The following is a 17,758-nucleotide window of genomic DNA, read 5'->3' as shown; positions in this document are numbered from 1 at the left end:
TAAAGACTGATGCCAAAAGAAACCAGGGACACAAATACACTGGATATTAATGCTGCCATATACAGGACATGAAGAGTGGTGATAATAATGTAGCACAGCAGAATATTTGACAAAACGCAGCATGGAATGAAGGAAAAATTAGCATTTATTTGTTAACATTTATACAGCATATGCTATCTTTTGTCTCTCTCACTCTTTTTTTACACAGCATATCACCACTGAAATGGTGAAATGGAAGAAATACTCACTTCAGTCGATGAATGTTGGAAGGCATTGGAGAGAAACACCACACAGTTAGGACTGTTAATGAACTTACACATTGGTTGATACAGGACTCAATTTGAACAGGGGGAAACACAACATCATGCGCTAACATTTATCGCAATAGAATGATGGTGGTTAGTGCCACATTAAAAATAAAAATAGTTCTATACAATATGTTCATTTGGTCATGTGGTATTTACAGATCTTACAAAAAACACACATGTACATACACGCACACACACAATTTGTTACTTCTCCACTTCAGGGTAGGATGTGGTCAGTGGATTATATGTGAGAGTTGTTCGCTTTTTTTTTTCCAGGTCCCATTACAACTGTCCCCAATCAAAAAGGAATGGAAAGATCTGGCACATAGATCCTATTTGCTAAAATGGAACTCAAAAGCCTCCTATATGATATAAATGAAATGAAAAGCAGTATATATTTTTTTCAATTAAAAAACGTTTTATTATTCTTGTTTCTTCCTTTTAAATCATCCAGGTAGTCTTTTCCCTCTTTGGCCCTCCCCCCACCCCCCCAAAGTGGGCAATGCTGGTGAAACAATGCTGTTACAATAAAAATGCATACGATATCTTTAAATAAATAATTCATGTTAAAAAATAACCTACATGTGTTGAGGGGAGGGGAGGGGGAGGGAATACTAGCAGGTTGCCCCTGGAATGATGTTTTCTGCACCAGCAAGAATAGGCATACCTCTCACAAAGACAGGTGTAAACAAGATTTATTCTGAATCTAAAAAAAAAAAGAAAATAGAAAGGAAAAGGCAAAAAATGGAAGGTGGGGAAGAAAGATACTGAGGTAGCAGTATAATCTGCCCAGTGCAGAAAAAACCAAATGAATGACAAATTAAGATTAGATGACCATGCAGAAGACAAATAGTTGCATGCTTTTAGTTTAAGAAAAACAAAAACACACATACACAGACATTCATTCCCTAAAATCTGCTACCAGTTACAGTTTGCTCAAGATACAGTGTCCACTGGCACTCCCCCCAAAAACACTTTTCTGATTTGTTTTTACAAGGATGAGTTGACTATTAAACAGAACACTGTACATGCGTCTCCTCTACAAAAAATATTTGCATAAAATAGTGTTAATTTCTCTGTACATGTCAATGGACACCCTAGATGTGTATAAAAGGCAGGGGGAGAGGGGGATACTACTTCCCCACTGGAGTCAGGGATCAAAACAAAAAGAAAAAAAGGAAAAGGAAAAACCAAACGTTTTGAATATGGGAACCTCAGTCACCGGCAAATATGTTCATGTGAAACTTCAGCAGAATAAGACAATTGCTTTAAACAATAAAAAAAACTGATTAAGTTAAACATCGCTCTGTCAAACTACCATCCCCTCAGGTCAAGACAAGAACATGTCACTAAAGTTAGTGTCTGTGCTATACAGCCAGATAAGCAAGGGAAGGGTAATGAGCACAAATGGCCAGGAAATCCCTTCGGTGCATGCGGACAAGGAACGTGGTTTGGTGGGAGGTGGCACACTGTCTTTACCAGGCTCTAGGTAGTTACGGGCCACAAATTTAAGCGTCTCGTCCAGCAGGATGACGGGCAGCGAGATTTTCAACACCATCAGCCACTGAGTCAGGTTCAGAGGTGTGATTTGGAAGATCAGCTATGAAAAAAGGGAAGAGGACATCTTTGAAATCGTTCAAAGGAGCCAACCAGGTCATGGCAGAGCCAGGGTTGGGGGAAGAAGAGCATGCCCTCTTTTGCCTCTGGTGGTTAAACAAATACAGTAATGGAAACCCGCTCCCGGACATGAGCTACGTGAACTTACCGGAAGTGGCTCCACATAAAGGATGAGAAAGTGAAGAGACATGGACAAGCAGATGGAACCCAGCAGCCAGACGTTCTCCCAGGGAGGCATCCTTAACAAAGACTGGTTTTCTGACAGGCTGAAAAGGAAAGGAAGCCTAGATGTGTAAGCACAACAGTATATGGATGCATGCACACACACACACATATATATAAGCCTTCAGGGTTCACTATTGTATCTTTAATAGATAGCCAATACTAGATATAAAGTCTGTTTGACATGCTCTTTGAAACATTTTGCATCTTCTGAATATATCAGCATCTGTATTCCTCAAAACATAAATCTATTTTAAATGTTCTGAATTAATGCGTTTTTCAACAGTCTTAAGTGTTTGAAGATAATAATGTACTATATTGTATTTAGTTATGTTTTGAGCCAAACTGGGTATTGATTCTGAGAGGAAGGCAGAGTGTGATTCAAGTAACAAAATGAGATTGTGAAACAAATCCCGGCCCGTTGTTTTCCCCACTGAGAAGCGGCTGATGAATGGCAGCTCTCTTGAGGCCGTCTACATCTCACTTGACTCCCATGCAGAGGAAAGAGTAGGGCCCCTTCAGCTTTTTATTTCAAACATACGAACCTGTTGAGGGCATTACACATCTCTATTGTGACCAAGACAGAAAGTGCCATCGTCATCGGATATGGAGACTCAAAGACCAAACAGTCAACGCCTTCAAATTCTGGATTGTCATCTTTGCACTGTAAGAAGTGGCTCTGGAATACCATAACACAAATGCAGGTCAGTCTAACTCCCGACGTCACCGTACTCTGCCAAAAATCTCATCAGAACTTCCTTGTTTTATAAAAAGGACAGCTATAAAGTTGAAAGGAACAAGTCCTTTTTTTTCTCAGCCCTTTAATCATAGTTTTTATTGTTACGCAGGAATTAGTTTGAGATGTAGGTCCTGCCACAGATAAATACTGGCGGCCTTTTAATAAGATATCTGAGACTTCTGTATTCTATTAAATCAATATTGCTAAGCAGCTGCACTCTGAAAAATGTAAGCTCGGTTCCAAAATGTTAACAATGTTTCTAATTTTGAAATATTAATAAGAAAATAATACCAGCTGGTAGTAGGTAATTCTTGGGCCACCATCAGCAGCAATAAACCACCAAGCAGCAGCTCCCACTGTAGCAGCTCCAACGTAACCTTAAAGGGAGGGGAAAACATTTCAGTTCTCTCCAGGCTGAATAATAGGGCATCTGTATTGGCGCTCACCTCACCTGAACTTCCTCTCCTCTATACAATAGGTTACTTTGTAACCTTGGCCATTTCCTGCAATTACTATCCATGTTTAGATCCTGATAGCCAGGTCAGCACAACTGGATTCTTTCCAAGATTGCATATCTTACTTAAAACAGATATAGCGGCATAACACAGTTCCGTGCAGAAATCTACACTGCATCTCCTTAAAAGTATGCCTTAGTAAAAAAAATCTCTTTTACAAATACAAACTGATGCTGTTTAACTCTTTCCATGCAGCATACAATCCAAATGGTTGGGGGAAAAGGTTTAAGGGATTCAGCTTAAAAGGAAGCAAAGCAGTGAGAAGGAAACAATGGAAAGGAGATAAGAACATTTTTCCTAGTCGTCTTAAGCTAACTTTTGCCACTTTCTTCCAAAACAGGAAGGAGCTGGCTCAAGTCATACAGCTGTTTGAGATGGGATTTATTTTTTTGGTGTAAGCGTTAGGAGGAGAAAAGGGCCCTGAGAAAGATACAGAGGCTCTATTCAGGGCTTCAACGGAGCTTAAAGGAACACTCACATCCAATGGCCAAGTAACGGAAGAAGAGCCATCCTGAGATCAGGGGCTCTTTGGGATTGCGAGGTGGTTTGTTCATGATGTCCAGATCTGGAGGGTTGAAGCCCAGGGCCGTGGCAGGGAGCCCATCCGTCACAAGATTTACCCACAAGAGCTGGACAGGGATTAATGCTTCAGGGAAACCCAGAGCAGCAGTCAGGAAAATACTATCAAAGAAAGGGGAAAAAAACACACAAGTGAAGTTAAGTCATTACTGAGATTTTAATAAGAGTTTTGAAAGATGGCTGTCGAGGACCCTTAACTATTTACTACCTTGCTTGTTTTGTCTCAACAACCAGAGCTGACATGTCACCCAACATTTGCGGAATGATCCATTTTTTTCTCAACCGCCCGGCCCAATCCTCGCCATGAAAGCTTTCTTAACCGACCTGACAGCCACCTATGGACTGCACTTATCCCAGCAGCCATCAGTACTCAATTTATGAGTGCAAGCTCATTTTGCAAATGTTCGATGCACCTACCAAACGACCTCTCCAACATTTGAGGAAATGAGGTAGCGAATGAATTGTTTCATGTTATTGTAGATTGCACGGCCCTCTTCCACAGCAGCCACAATGGTCGAGAAGTTGTCATCGGCCAGCACCATTTCTGAAGCAGTCTTTGCCACCGCGGTGCCCGATCCCATAGCGATTCCAATCTCAGCTTTCTTCAGGGCTGGAGCATCATTGACACCATCACCCGTCTGAAAGAAAGTTTGAGAAAGGGACAGGGGAAGAAAAAAAGAGAGCATCCCAATTACATCAAGGTTTAAATTGAGAATGCGTGAACAAGCTCGACATTCTCAAAGAACTTGTAGGAAGGGATAGTTGAAAGATTTGACATGCATTCTAGCCTATTCTTTATCTTCTTACTGGGACAGAACAATTGTCAGGATTTAGAGGTGTTCATGACATGCCTTTCTATGAAGACCTATTTCCAAATATACATAGAAGTTGTTGCGTACCTATTGTCCAGAAGAGACTCACCATTGCTGTAATCTCGTCAAAAGACTGCAGAAACTCGACAATCTTAGATTTATGAGACGGCTCCACGCGGGCAAAGCAGCGGGCATTTAGGCAGGCATCTCTCTGGGCAGCTGGGGAAAGTTCGTCAAACTCACGGCCCGTAAAGGCTTTGGTGGTGACATCCTCCTCTTCCCCAAAGATGCCAATGCGACGGCAGATAGCCACGGCAGTCCCCTTGTTGTCCCCAGTGATCATAATCACACGGATGCCAGCTTGCCGGCACAACTTTATGGAAGAAGCGACTTCAATTCTTGGGGGATCCAGCATCCCCACACAACCCACAAAGGTTAAATTGGTCTGAAACAAGAACAGCACCAGTTCAAGTTGAAGAAAAACTGGAATCAAAAGCTCATAGACAGAAGTTGTGAAGCAGAACAAATACAAGTCTAATATGTTCATATACCACAGGGAAATAATGTTTATGTCGCTCTCTAAACTTTACTTTTTAATGCAGTTAGTTCATCGGCAAAACGTCATGGAAGGTATTGTGAAGGCCCACACAACTTTGGCACCCTCAGCCACTCTTCAAGCTCTAGATAATGAAAAAGAACTAACCTCATAGGTAATGAAATTTGCAGAATCCTCCAGTTTCATATCTTCCCTTCTTGGTGGATTATCATGTGTTGCAAGAGCCAGACAACGCAGAGTATCCCTCCCGGTGCCCCATTCTCTGATGACACTCATGATCTTCTGCTTAATTCCAGGCGTCAAAGGCACCTTGATGCTCCCAACCCGGACATGTGTGCACCGGTCAATGACGCCCTCTGGAGCACCCTACAGAAGAACAAGAGGAGAAAGGCTCAGCATCACAGACAAGACATATGCCATCTCTCACCAGAACTATTCAGGGCAAACCGCTAACCACAGATGGGGGTGGGAGCACCGTTACAAGCCATGCTGCTGTGAAGCCTCCTAGAAATGCTTCCTCCATTATACTTGCCTTAACAAACATTTTGGCCATGGCAGTCCGGCTGGGCTTGTTTGGAGAGCAGTACACGGACATGGACTTCCGGTCCCTGGAAAATTCAAGGGTGAACTCCTTTCTCATGAGTTGCTTAATGACCTGCAAGAGAAGGGTGGGACAATGAAGACAGGTTAGAACTGCATTCAAATGAACCCACATGAAACAGGGAAGCATTTCATTCAATTCTCCATTGTGCAGCATTTCAGAAGTACTGACCGAGTTGCAAGCGTTTGCCCGTTCGATTCTGGAGAGCCCTTTGAGTTCGGTGTCAAACACATTCATCTTCTCAACCAGACAAGTGAGGGCCGTTTCTGTTGCTTCGCCAACCTTCTCATACACTCCTTTAGCCTTTGAAACAAATCTGTTATCAGCATAATCAAAAATCACAGGTTGCTTCATAATCCCATGTAGGGCATCTTCTCGGTAACATGAAAATCCACAAACAAGTGCAAAGAAAACTAGTTTTATCAGTGATATAAGTGGAAAATATAAGCTGAAGTCTACTGCGCTTCAAGTGTCAAGCACTCTAGTAAGGTGTCCCCATCTGGTAGTAATCAGGAGTTATCAAGTTAGAGCCATATATACACTGCCTTACACTTAATTTCTAATTTAGCTACAAGACATTTCCCAGCCAGTTTTAAGCATGAATTCTAAACTCGTGTCTTGTGTTTAATCTCTGTTCTGTGTACTTTAATAATTTTACAGAAATATGTTTTAATATAGAAAGTTTACAATATTTATGTGTTTTAATTATGCCGTAACCCACCTCGAGCCATGAGGAGAGGCGGATAATAATGATAATTATTATCATTATTACAAATATGGCACTAAGAAATATTAAATTCCCTTCCAAGGTATTTTTGGAGAAGAACCGGAGGGGTAAGAGATATCTTGACACTAATATTGCAGCTATAGATTCACCCCCCCCCTTTTTTAAAACTAACAGAGGAGACCAAGACCAAATACTTTGTCAATCTGCTCTCCTCTTGAATTGGAAGGAGTTACTTACCTCATTGAAATCCAAAGAAGAATCATTGCAAAGGGCACAAATAGTTGCCAATTCTATCAGCCCATCATACTGAGAGCATCTGACAAGCTTTTCATCCTTATGCCTATCACACAAAAAAGCCAGAGAAAAAATGAATGACAAGACTGTCATTTCTGACATATGTATATCATCAGTTAAAATCCCAAGAAATAGGCGACTACTGGGTATGAACTACACACAGTCCATTCACATGACTGGATAGGGAGCAGGTTCTCTTAAAAAGGAAATGAGCATCTTTGTACTGGATTAAATTTTATGAGGCAAGAGATATTCTTATATATATACTCAGTATAGAACTTAACCTTCTGTTAAGTTGAGGGCAGGTTTGGGGATTTTGATAAGTTGAGGGTAAAACTTAGCGGCATGAAACAAAGGAAAACGATTCCAAATAACCTACAGAATTCCAGGAGGTATAACTTTTGAAGAGGAAACTATGGTAACGTAATCTTTTCTAACCTGAATGAGGATGCTTTTTTCTAGGTCACTTAAATTCAAACAAACCACAAAAATCAAAACTCTGATAAATGAAGCAAAGTGTGCTTTTTAAAAAAAATGCAACTCATGATTTCACTTTTGCCCCAGAGGAAAATATTAGTCAGAAGTCTTAATGGACCAAATGTTTGCACCAAATGTTCCCATCAGTGACTTACCCACGAAGAGCTAAGGATATAACACATTTAGAATTTTCTCCAATTGGGAGATATATCACTTAATGAAGTGTCTTCATGAAACATTTCCTCCTTCTGCTAACAGTTCTATATAAACAAAGCCATCAACCAGGAAATTGCGACAGATGTTATGACTTTTTCAATCTGTACCATTCTTTGAGATGTCTTTGAGTTGACATCACACAGAGGAATAAGTACTGATGTTTCCTTATACAGAAGGAATACTGCCGCATAAACCAACTCAAGTATTAGAGAACTGGCAAAATGACAAGGCAGATATAAGGGCATTTAATGTAACAGATATAGTGACATCAATGTCTAAAGAATTGAGAGTATGATGATACTAATCAAAATGATGCTCATAAGAGAGATCATGCCTCCAAGACAAAGATCTGGGCCTGAAGCATAGAACTGGCTTGTATTTAAGCAGAAATTCATAGTGAAAAGTCATATTTGGTCACATTGTGATCCATCTATGTTCAAGTCAAATATTGACAAATTGCATTAAATCAAATTGGCACCCAGGTGGTCATTATTAGCCCCATCAAGCCTGGACAATGGGAAAGTGCTGTAGGAGCTGTAGTCCAAGATACTAGAACACCAATGCTACTCCACTTTTCCCATTTCTCCATGAGAGAGGATCTTTGAATTGGCAATGTATGTATTGATAGGCTGCACTTTAGCCCAACTAGAGAATCCAGTTTCCTTAAATGCTGCCCTGCCCACAATGAGACCTTGTAATGAATCCTGATATGCAATTAGCAAGAATGAAACTCTTACACTTCTCCTATAGGAGCATATGTTGAGCCAGACACAGTAAATTCATTGAGAGAACAGCTATCCCCATCTATTCGGTCCACAATGAACACCTGCAAGAGAGAAGTGGGTACAGCAATTGTCAAGCATTGAAGTAATTTAAAAATTGTGAATGAGAATGGAAGACGTTCAAGAAAGAGAAACTTTGTAACCCAGTGGTTTTAAAGGGATACCAATCTTGTATTTTGGGCCACAAAAGTGCCTCTGTTTAGCCCTTGGGGTCATTCTCCTCTCTTCCTTCTGTTATAACACCCCCCCCCCCAAGTACACTTCTAAGTAACTTTGGGTCTCCTATTTCTAATGCTTTTATATAAGTACTTTTATATAACAGAAAACAAGGCCCATACAATTCAACAAGGTTGAATTGTCTTTAGAAACATGATTAACTTGTATTATGAAGAAAGTTGCATATATATCTTACTACTGAAAATCAGCAAGAATATGAATCACTTCTCCTATTCTCATATAAGACTGAACAGTTGGTGCATAATTACTTCACACTGTTACACAGCTTTAAAAAACCTCACTTAATCGTATATTCAAATCCTTACCTCTTCACTTGAGTCTGTCTTATTTTTGAGTTTGGGTCTTATGAATCTTTATCAGTGTAGAAGCAACAAACTCAAGATAAAAATGCAGCTTGAGTTTATGTTCTGAGTCCATTCCACTGCACTACTACACAGACTTCTACTTCCAGGTATTTGTTTAATGCAAACACTTGACAGTCTACTCTCAAGAAAGTGAATTCTTTTTCTGAGTGGCAGGATTCTATCAATAATGGATGAGTAGCACACTATGCTGAGCTGCTGAACTTGCGGACTGAAAGGTTGCAGGTTCGAATCCAGGGAGCGGATTCCCGCCGGAGCGGTACCTATTGATCTACTCACATGCAAATGTGAGTAGATCAATAGGAACTGCTCCGGCGGGAAAGTAACGGTGCTCCATGCAGTCATGCCGGCCACATGACCTTGGTTGTGTCTACGGACAACACCAACTCTTCAGCTTAGAAATGGAGATGAGCACCAACCCCCAGAGTCAGACACGACTGGACTTAACGTCAGAGGAAAACCTTTACCTAGCACACTATGCTCAGTTTGAGAGCTGAACACCAGCCCCCAAAACAGAATGCCCCCATCAAAACACAAGGCAGTGCCTTTTCAAAAGAACTCCCAACACGTCAGCTACCTTTCTTGAAGTCCTTCTCTGTGCAAGTCACATCAACTTGGACTGGCTTCAGTTTGGCAACATACCACAAGGAAGAAAAATCATCTCCTAGGATTACGTCTACAAAAGCTTCCTGAACAGACAACCTCTCCTTGTATACAGGAAAGTGTGCTGCTTTAATGTGCTAAGGCTTTCTTCCAAAAAAATGCGAACCACTGCTTTTGTACATCATCTAAAGGATCTGACACTTACATTAACTAAACAAATGCTCCCAGTCACAATATCAAGGATTGGCCACACTTTTTTCTCCAAAAATAATGCTGAGTCCAGTATTGCACTGCAAAATTTCTTTTCAAAAAGAGAAAAACTTGGATGATCCTATGTTGAGGAACCTTTTCTGGGTTTTCTGGCATCCACCTTCCTAAAAGACGGGCAGTTATGCAATGCTCCTGCAAGTAACCACCTCTAGAATACAGATGAGCCACTGCTTTGTGTCTCACAGTAAACTCTACAGCAGAAAAAATCTGGGTAAGGCGAGAGAATAACAGATAGCCAAAAAGCTAATTCAAATGAGAATAGACAGTTTTTTAAACACATATGCCGAATTACTGAAGAAACTCAGAAGATACAAAAAAGGTCTGACATCTTTATCATCATTTACTTATATGAAATTCTAGTTTGTCCCAACAATTCTGAATGGACACATAATTTGGAGAAACTCTAGTACATTTAGTTCTAATCCAATGAAAATTCATTAAAAATGAATGTCTGAAAACAAGTCAGAAATGTCTCTTTGAACTCCTAATAAAATCCTTCTTGGAATGCCAAATGCAAGTGAGACACAGACATTGCAGAATAAAAGAAATCCTGGATAACTGCTTAAGAGCACAATGCCACCTCTCTTAACCAGCATACAAATTTGCACTTATGATGCACACAGAAACAAACCACTAGTTGCTCTACTCCTATCTGTACATACTGAATTCCGAGAATGCCAAAAGATTCCTGATTTGACTCAAACCAAGTCCTGTACGTGTTGTTTGGTTTGTGCCACAGAGTACTCAAGTTCTAAGAAGTGCAACGCTCCCATCTCAATTAACTGTAATTCTAGCTTTCCCAATAATAATGCCTTTGTTGATAGAACTAGATATTGGTAGCAGGCTACACTGATGCCGATGTAAAGGCAACCATATTACCCAAATTCAGTTACGTCACGATACTCAATTCCAAAAGGTAAAGAACAGAACAAGTGAGTGATGTAACCATACCCTGCAAACTGACATCTGGTTGGTGGTGAGAGTGCCCGTCTTGTCTGAACAAATGACCGAAGTGCAGCCCAGGGTTTCCACTGAAGGCAGGCTCCGAACAATAGCATTCTTCTTGGCCATCCGGCGGGTGCCCAGAGCCAAACATGTAGTGATGACAGCAGGCAGTCCCTCTGGGATTGCAGCTACAGCAAGGGCAACGGCAATTTTGAAATAGTAGATAGCACCCCGAATCCAGGAGCCGCCATGAACCGGATCGTTGAAATGCCCAATGTTGATGATCCACACAGCAATGCATATAAGTGAGATGACCTTGGACAGCTGCTCTCCAAATTCATCCAATTTCTGCTGAAGTGGGGTCCTCTCTTGCTCAGTAGCCACCATTTCATCACGAATTTTGCCTATTTCCGTATTCACACCAGTAGCCACCACCACACCCATGGCTTTGCCAGCAGCAATGTTGGTACCCTAAACCAAAAAGTCAAAACAGCACTTGAAGAATAGTGTAATTAAAGTCACTAACATCATAAAGCGGGCCCATCACATATGCTTTCAGATGCTAGCTAACATCCATACAACCCAGATTTTCAAATCAGATAATCCACATTCTCTGCTTTAAACTAGATTATATGAGTCTACCCTGCCATACAATCCAGTTCAAAGTAGACAATCTGGATTTTATATGGTAGTGTAGAAGGGGTCTCAGAGGAAGGAACAGGCAAAACCAGCTCTGGAGATTGCTGGTCTAAGAAAATCTTATGAAATTGATGAGGTTGCTATAAATTGATAGATAACTTGAAGGGCACATACACTTGTAGGAACAGCCAGTATTGCAGAATCATTTCTTAAGAACTAGTGCGTGACAGTTTAAAAATATTGAAAAATATTTCAAGTTTTACTTACCGAAAAGAGCATGTTCTTCTTGTCTTGGTTCACTGCACGAGGATCAGGCACTGGGTCCGTGTGCTTAATGACCGACACAGATTCACCTAAAAGACAGTGACAGCACCAATGAGATATAGTATTGTAAAGTCTACATTTTTCATGTTTCTATCTGCACCACTGATGGGACTGAGAAGATTTTGGATACCCACAAAAATGTGGGAAAGAGACACAGATAACTGAAACATATCTGGGAGTCTCCCGGGGGGCTGTAAATAAGATCAAGAGGGGGCCAATCTGTTTTTGTGGTTGTATGAACAATCTTAGAAAGATAACAAGTTCACACAATGGCTTCGAATGAACACAAAAGAGAGTTGTAAGAATCACCTACCTGTGAGAATTGACTGGTCTACCCTTAGAGTTGTGGATTTTATAGAAGTAATTCTTATGTCAGCAGGAACCTTGTCACCAACTATGGGTTGAAAATATACCACATTAGTTTGGCAAATAAGAAGCAAAGGCAAGATCTTCTACATCATATTATCAGTTATATGTTTATCCAAATACGGTGCTTCTTTCTTTTGAAAATATTAAACAGATAATCTATTTTAAACATTTTTCGTGACCTCCTTTGGAAAGTGTTTACTTGCTGGAATTTATTTCCTGAGTTGGTATCCAATTATCTTGACTTCCCCTTTTAGCTGAGAAATGTAAATTATATTAACATGATTGCACATACTACTCAAAGAGTTCACATAGGCTTGTATACACACGCACGCCGAGCTTTCTATGAATTCTCCATCAGCTTATTAAGATGTTGGCAACTGTGAAGATCCAATAAACCATGTGACTGGCTCTATATACCCAAGGGGACTTTCGATTTCTTAAACAGTGTAATGGACACACTCCGTTGAAAGCCACGTAGCCAACTGCATTTGAAGCTTAATGCTTCACAAACAGTTTGTACTGTGGCATGCAAAGCTTCACATATGGTCGGAAAAGTAAGCATAAAAGCCCCACTAGAGGCACAGAAACCTATGGGACTGAGCAACAGGACTCTTTTGAATTGGACAGGTCACTGTCAAGATTCAGTTTTGTTTGCATTTGCCCACATTTCATTCTGCATGTGTTTTTATGAAGTAGCAAATACCAAGCAAGGTAAAATATTTACTCAGCCAACTGCTACCATAACAGGGAATTAAAAGTATACGGAAAGCTCGAGAACAAGGCACTGAAAATACTTGCATCACCGGTAAATCAATTACTGATCCTGTTATAAGAAACAGACTTGTTAAGTCAAGAGTCCCTCGAGTTTGACTGCAGGGATGCACAGAAGAAAAGCAAATTCCTACAGGAACTGATTATGCAACTGACGGCAATCATGCATTCAGAGAGAGTATGAGGCTGCGAGAAAGCTAGCAGGTTTGCAACCTTATGTGCTCTGTCATGACAGGAAGAAGACTTACTACAGAATGAAGCACACACACACACATTTGTGGCTGTAGGTGCTCTTTAAGATAGTCTCACAAGGTTAAAATTACAATGCTAAGCTTGGCAAGCCCTTTGATGGGAAACAAACTATATCATATATGCCTGAGTCTCTATTTAGAATACACAGACCAACAGGCTAAGTGTGTTTTATTCACTATCCTTATATAGGGCCATCCAGAAATATTGTTCCTTGTCTGCTCCGTTATTGCACACAAAAACGCTAAACTCACTGTGCCCTTCAGCACTGAAGAGAAAATAGTACAAGACAAACAATGGCCAAGGCCAAAAATGGGCAAACTATTTGAATGTACTCCCCTGATGTCGTGAGGAAGTTTATATGTAGATACATGATAGCAGCTGTTTCTCTGCTATCACAGTTCCGCCAAAACAGGCAGCTAAGACTCGGCCCAATGCAAAAGTAAGCCTATCAATCTATAGGAGTACACAGCTGGGTATCTCAAATGCCCCGCCACATTTGCCAATAGCATGTTAAAAGACAGGATCTCCATATTAGCAGTGTATAGGTGCCGGCCTGGAAATGGACTTAGCAGTGTGGCAACTATGGGAAGAATGACCTGGGAGATCAATCCAATGTATGGATTACTTTAACAACAGTTAATCCATGTAGGCTTTGACAAACATAAGGAATTCATAAGAAAGCAGTAACAGTATGAAAATAAGTAAAAAAACTGCAGCCAACAGATTAGTGACAGAAGTACAGTCTCTTAGCTCTGGAATCTAGAAGTAGCAGCATTACTTTGTGCTATGCACAATGATTTTGTGCAGGATTGCCAAATGAAACAGCCATATCCATTAATACAGGTTGAGCATCCCTTATCCCGAATCCCAAAATCCAAAATCGCTCACATGGGTGACTGAGATAGTGACGGTTTTGCTTTCATACACACAATTATTTTTAAAAGTTGTGTGAAATTACCTTCTGGGTCTCTGTATAAGGTATATATGAAACAGAAATTAATTATGTGTTTAGATTTGGGTCCCATCTCCAAGATATCTCATCATGGATGCATATGCAAATACAGGCAATCTAAAATCCATAAAAAAACAAATTCCAAGCATTTCCGATTCCAAGCATTCCTGATAAGGGATATTCAGGCTGGATCTACACTGCCATATAAAATAGATTATCAAAGCCAATAATCCACATTATCTCATTTGGACTGGATTATATGTGTTACACTGGCCCCTTCTACACTGCCATATAAAATCTAGATTATTTGCTTTGAACTGGATTATATGACAGTGTAGATTCACATAATCTAATTCAAAGCAGATAATGTGGATTATCTGCATTGATAATCTGGATTATATGGCAATGTAGAAGGAGCCACTGCCATATAATTCAGTTCAAAGCAGATAATCTGGATTTTATATGGCTGTGTAGATACTATCTCAATCTGTACCATTATTAACAATACTGAATGCATTCAGGTAATGAAAGGCAAGAGAAAAGAATTTTATTTTAGCACAACATCCACTACCGCAACACACTTTCATGATTCGTCAAAGCAGAACAGAGTTACTAAGAAATTACCTTGATCTTGAAACATTTTGTTCTTTCCCTTGCTTCCAATAACACATCCTTTTGCAGCACAATTTCTGTTGTAAGGGTGTACTATGAATGCAGCCCACAAATAAAGCATATTTCAATGCTCTTCAATCCTCCTAGCTCAGTCACCAAACCCACTACACCCAGAGAGGTCAAACTCAACAATACGTCTATAAATACTGCAGTAATTACGCTGTCCTAGTTTGAACTCCAGACCATTTTACAGATCTGTGGAAAATGGCATGAAGTAGGATTAGTTTTTTGGAGTAGAATCACCTTAGCTGGACTTCTCAGTGCCAAAAAAACAGGCTAAAATCATTGGAAAAAGCTAGAAATACTTGATTAGTAGAAGTACGCTTCAATTAGTTCTACTAATGCTGCACATTGCTTTACAAATGCTATTTATTAAAAGTATAAATGCAGAATTGACACTTATAAAAGCAGATACTATTCACAAACACTTTCACCATAACACTGGAATTATCACCAAGTTGGTTCTTATGCTGACAAACACAGTAACATCAGAACATACAAAAGAATGTAACAGATGCTAGTTCTTACTTTCCAAATTTAGTCAAGAGAACTAGAAACTCTCCTTAAGCATAAATAAAGGCAGAATTGTCAATCACATACAGCAGTGGGGAGAATCAAGCAGCCTATACTCAAGGCAGTTTTAGGCTGGGGCAGCTCTCTCTCTGTCTGTTTCAATGGGAGAAAAAGGATCAGGACTGGAGAAAAAATATTACACATCTTTCTACTGCCTTTGTTCTAACTTCACTGCTTCCTAGAAGCAAGAATAGGGTGAGGTTTTGTCTAGAATGCAATTAGGCCCAACAATGTTTCAGAATTTCATCAATAAGTCCGAAGTATTGATAGAAACGAGCCCCAGAGCATATGCAGAATGCAAACAAAAATTACCAGAAAAAGAATACACTTTGGGGGTGATACTCAAGGATAATTCTGTATTATGGACTTTTCTCCAAAATACAGAATAAAAATGGCTGTTGCAAGCTCTCTCATTCTCCCGCTCTGGGAAGTACATCCACCCTTGTAAAACTCTTAAAGGGTAGATATTTGCTATTTATCTTAAATAAATATACAGTATCTGTACATGTCGGGCCATTGAGAGCACAACACACTAATTCCTGCTGTGTTTTTGGAGTCTCCCGCCATGCCACCGCAACATTTCTGTCAGTCACAGGGAGGGCAAACTATTTTTCCATTCTATTAACATTCAATTGGTCTCAAACACTATTACAAGTACAATGTCTACTTTAGAGTCCCTGCAATGTGTTCAGTGCAGCCTATACCTAATCTGTTCCAGATATTAATCTGTGTTATGCTTCAGTGTTTATGCTCCACCTTGCCTGAGCATTTCTTAGGGTGGTAGCACTCAGTACTCAGCCCTAAGACGTGTCTTGAACAATTACTTTTCTAGATATTTTTTAATATTATAGAGAGGCCTCAAAATGTACTTCTTGAACTTCGGCCAAGTTTGTCATATTTTCATTTCTATATTACTGTTCTTCCATTTAAAAGCCTCTTTACTTCACTGGTGTTAATGCATTTCACAGCTCAGATTTGTCCTTTCATATAGACATAGAGCCCAGAATATCAAGGCAGAATAAACCAAATATCTGCTTTGAACTGGAATATCCGAATCCACATTGCCATATATCCCAGTTCAAAGCTGATGTTGGATTTTATTCAGCTATGTGGAAGGGGCCCTAGTCACACTCCAGTTAGTCTCAGAAAGCCTACAGCTTTGGTAGTACTTCACAGCTACATCCAGATGTACAGAAATTCAAAGTGATGGATTGCACAGTGAAATATATCTTTCTGCTCCCCCCTGCATCTATTCTACATAGTAGCAAACAAGCAATATTCTTTGAAAGTCAACAACCTACTTATACCATACAGGTATATGCTTCTCTGTTACTCTAACATACTACAACATAATCCTTTATCAATACACCATCTGCCACGTCCTATATGTATACTGGAAGCCAGGTGTTTGCTCAGTGCTGATACAGTACACTTCCTGACATGATATGGCTCGGGATGGATTTTTAAAAGCATTCTGTGTTTAGAATCAAGTTTCTTCCTGACAAAAGGAATGCTTATTTTAGGGTCAGTGACTACACACACAATGCCTGCTCTGCTGAAAACCCCACACTGAACTCCCACACAAACATTTGGCATCACTGGGAGATAACACATGGGAGAGAACTTCCACCTGGTCATTCTACTCCAGTCAATGGTGGGGTGCACTTGCCGGCATATGCAAATTCTATTGGCATGCTGCCTAGAATTCCATGCTCAGATACACATCCCCGCAACAAGTGCTTTGTCGCTTCCCTACATGGTCCTCTTTTTGAAGGCATCATGTCAAAGGCCATTCAATAAGCTTGCACTTATGACAAAGGCATGCACACAATTTCTCTCACCTCCAGGTCTTGACACTAGCTATGGAACACAGTGTATATACTCTATCACACACCCTAACATTTTAGCCAGGTTGCAGTCACTCATAGGAATTGATTTCAACATCATGGATTACATGGAGTATTGAAGTTTGTTGGGAATTTTGTCATCCTAAGACTGCTCATGGCACTGTTGCTACTTTGGGAATTAGTGTTATCAGTGTTGATGTCAAATCGCCAACACAAGGGTCAAACACATTTAAGTCAGTAACTATGATTAAGGACATTAATCTGAACAAGAGAGGTAAGTATGTGTATTTACTTGTTCTAAAAGTTTCATGAAATATGACTGCAATTTGCAATTATTTCTTTATGCCCCCTAGACTAGAATAAAGTACACGAAGTTAAATACTGGTATATCTAATACAAGTTGCTTGTTAAATAGCAGATACTAAATCCACATCACTTTCCTTTTGATATGTCATCACACAGAGTGAATGGTTAGCAGTAAGGTAGTGCTACCACAA

At 40.0% G+C, this 17,758-nt stretch overlaps 1 protein-coding gene across 2 annotated transcripts in view; it reads right to left on the bottom strand.

Moving 5' to 3' along the window:
• The window catches only part of atp2a2 (ATPase sarcoplasmic/endoplasmic reticulum Ca2+ transporting 2), a 35,761-nt gene that overhangs the window by 4,894 nt on the left and 13,109 nt on the right, over positions 1-17,758 (bottom strand). Inside the window, exons 6-20 of one of the 2 annotated variants that reach the window (XR_010000010.1) lie at positions 12,139-12,219; positions 11,769-11,854; positions 10,869-11,333; positions 8,401-8,489; positions 6,914-7,016; positions 6,121-6,252; positions 5,881-6,003; positions 5,496-5,714; positions 4,902-5,237; positions 4,398-4,618; positions 3,880-4,082; positions 3,178-3,263; positions 2,693-2,826; positions 2,074-2,191; positions 249-1,908 (exon numbers count right to left, since the gene is read on the bottom strand). Coding sequence is in view for 1 of the 2 variants with exons in the window: in XM_003222747.4 (XP_003222795.1) it covers positions 1,788-1,908; positions 2,074-2,191; positions 2,693-2,826; positions 3,178-3,263; positions 3,880-4,082; positions 4,398-4,618; positions 4,902-5,237; positions 5,496-5,714; positions 5,881-6,003; positions 6,121-6,252; positions 6,914-7,016; positions 8,401-8,489; positions 10,869-11,333; positions 11,769-11,854; positions 12,139-12,219 (2,517 nt within the window). In the remaining variant the exon portion in view is untranslated. The remainder of the gene's footprint in view (positions 1-248; positions 1,909-2,073; positions 2,192-2,692; positions 2,827-3,177; positions 3,264-3,879; positions 4,083-4,397; positions 4,619-4,901; positions 5,238-5,495; positions 5,715-5,880; positions 6,004-6,120; positions 6,253-6,913; positions 7,017-8,400; positions 8,490-10,868; positions 11,334-11,768; positions 11,855-12,138; positions 12,220-17,758) is intronic. The other variant, XM_003222747.4, reaches the window with a different exon arrangement.

This window comes from Anolis carolinensis, chromosome X, assembly GCF_035594765.1.
Source record: "Anolis carolinensis isolate JA03-04 chromosome X, rAnoCar3.1.pri, whole genome shotgun sequence".
In the NCBI taxonomy this organism is placed as follows: Eukaryota; Metazoa; Chordata; class Lepidosauria; order Squamata; family Dactyloidae; genus Anolis; species Anolis carolinensis.
Note: the sequence above shows the minus strand (reverse complement) of the source record. Positions and strands in the feature narration are given on the sequence as shown.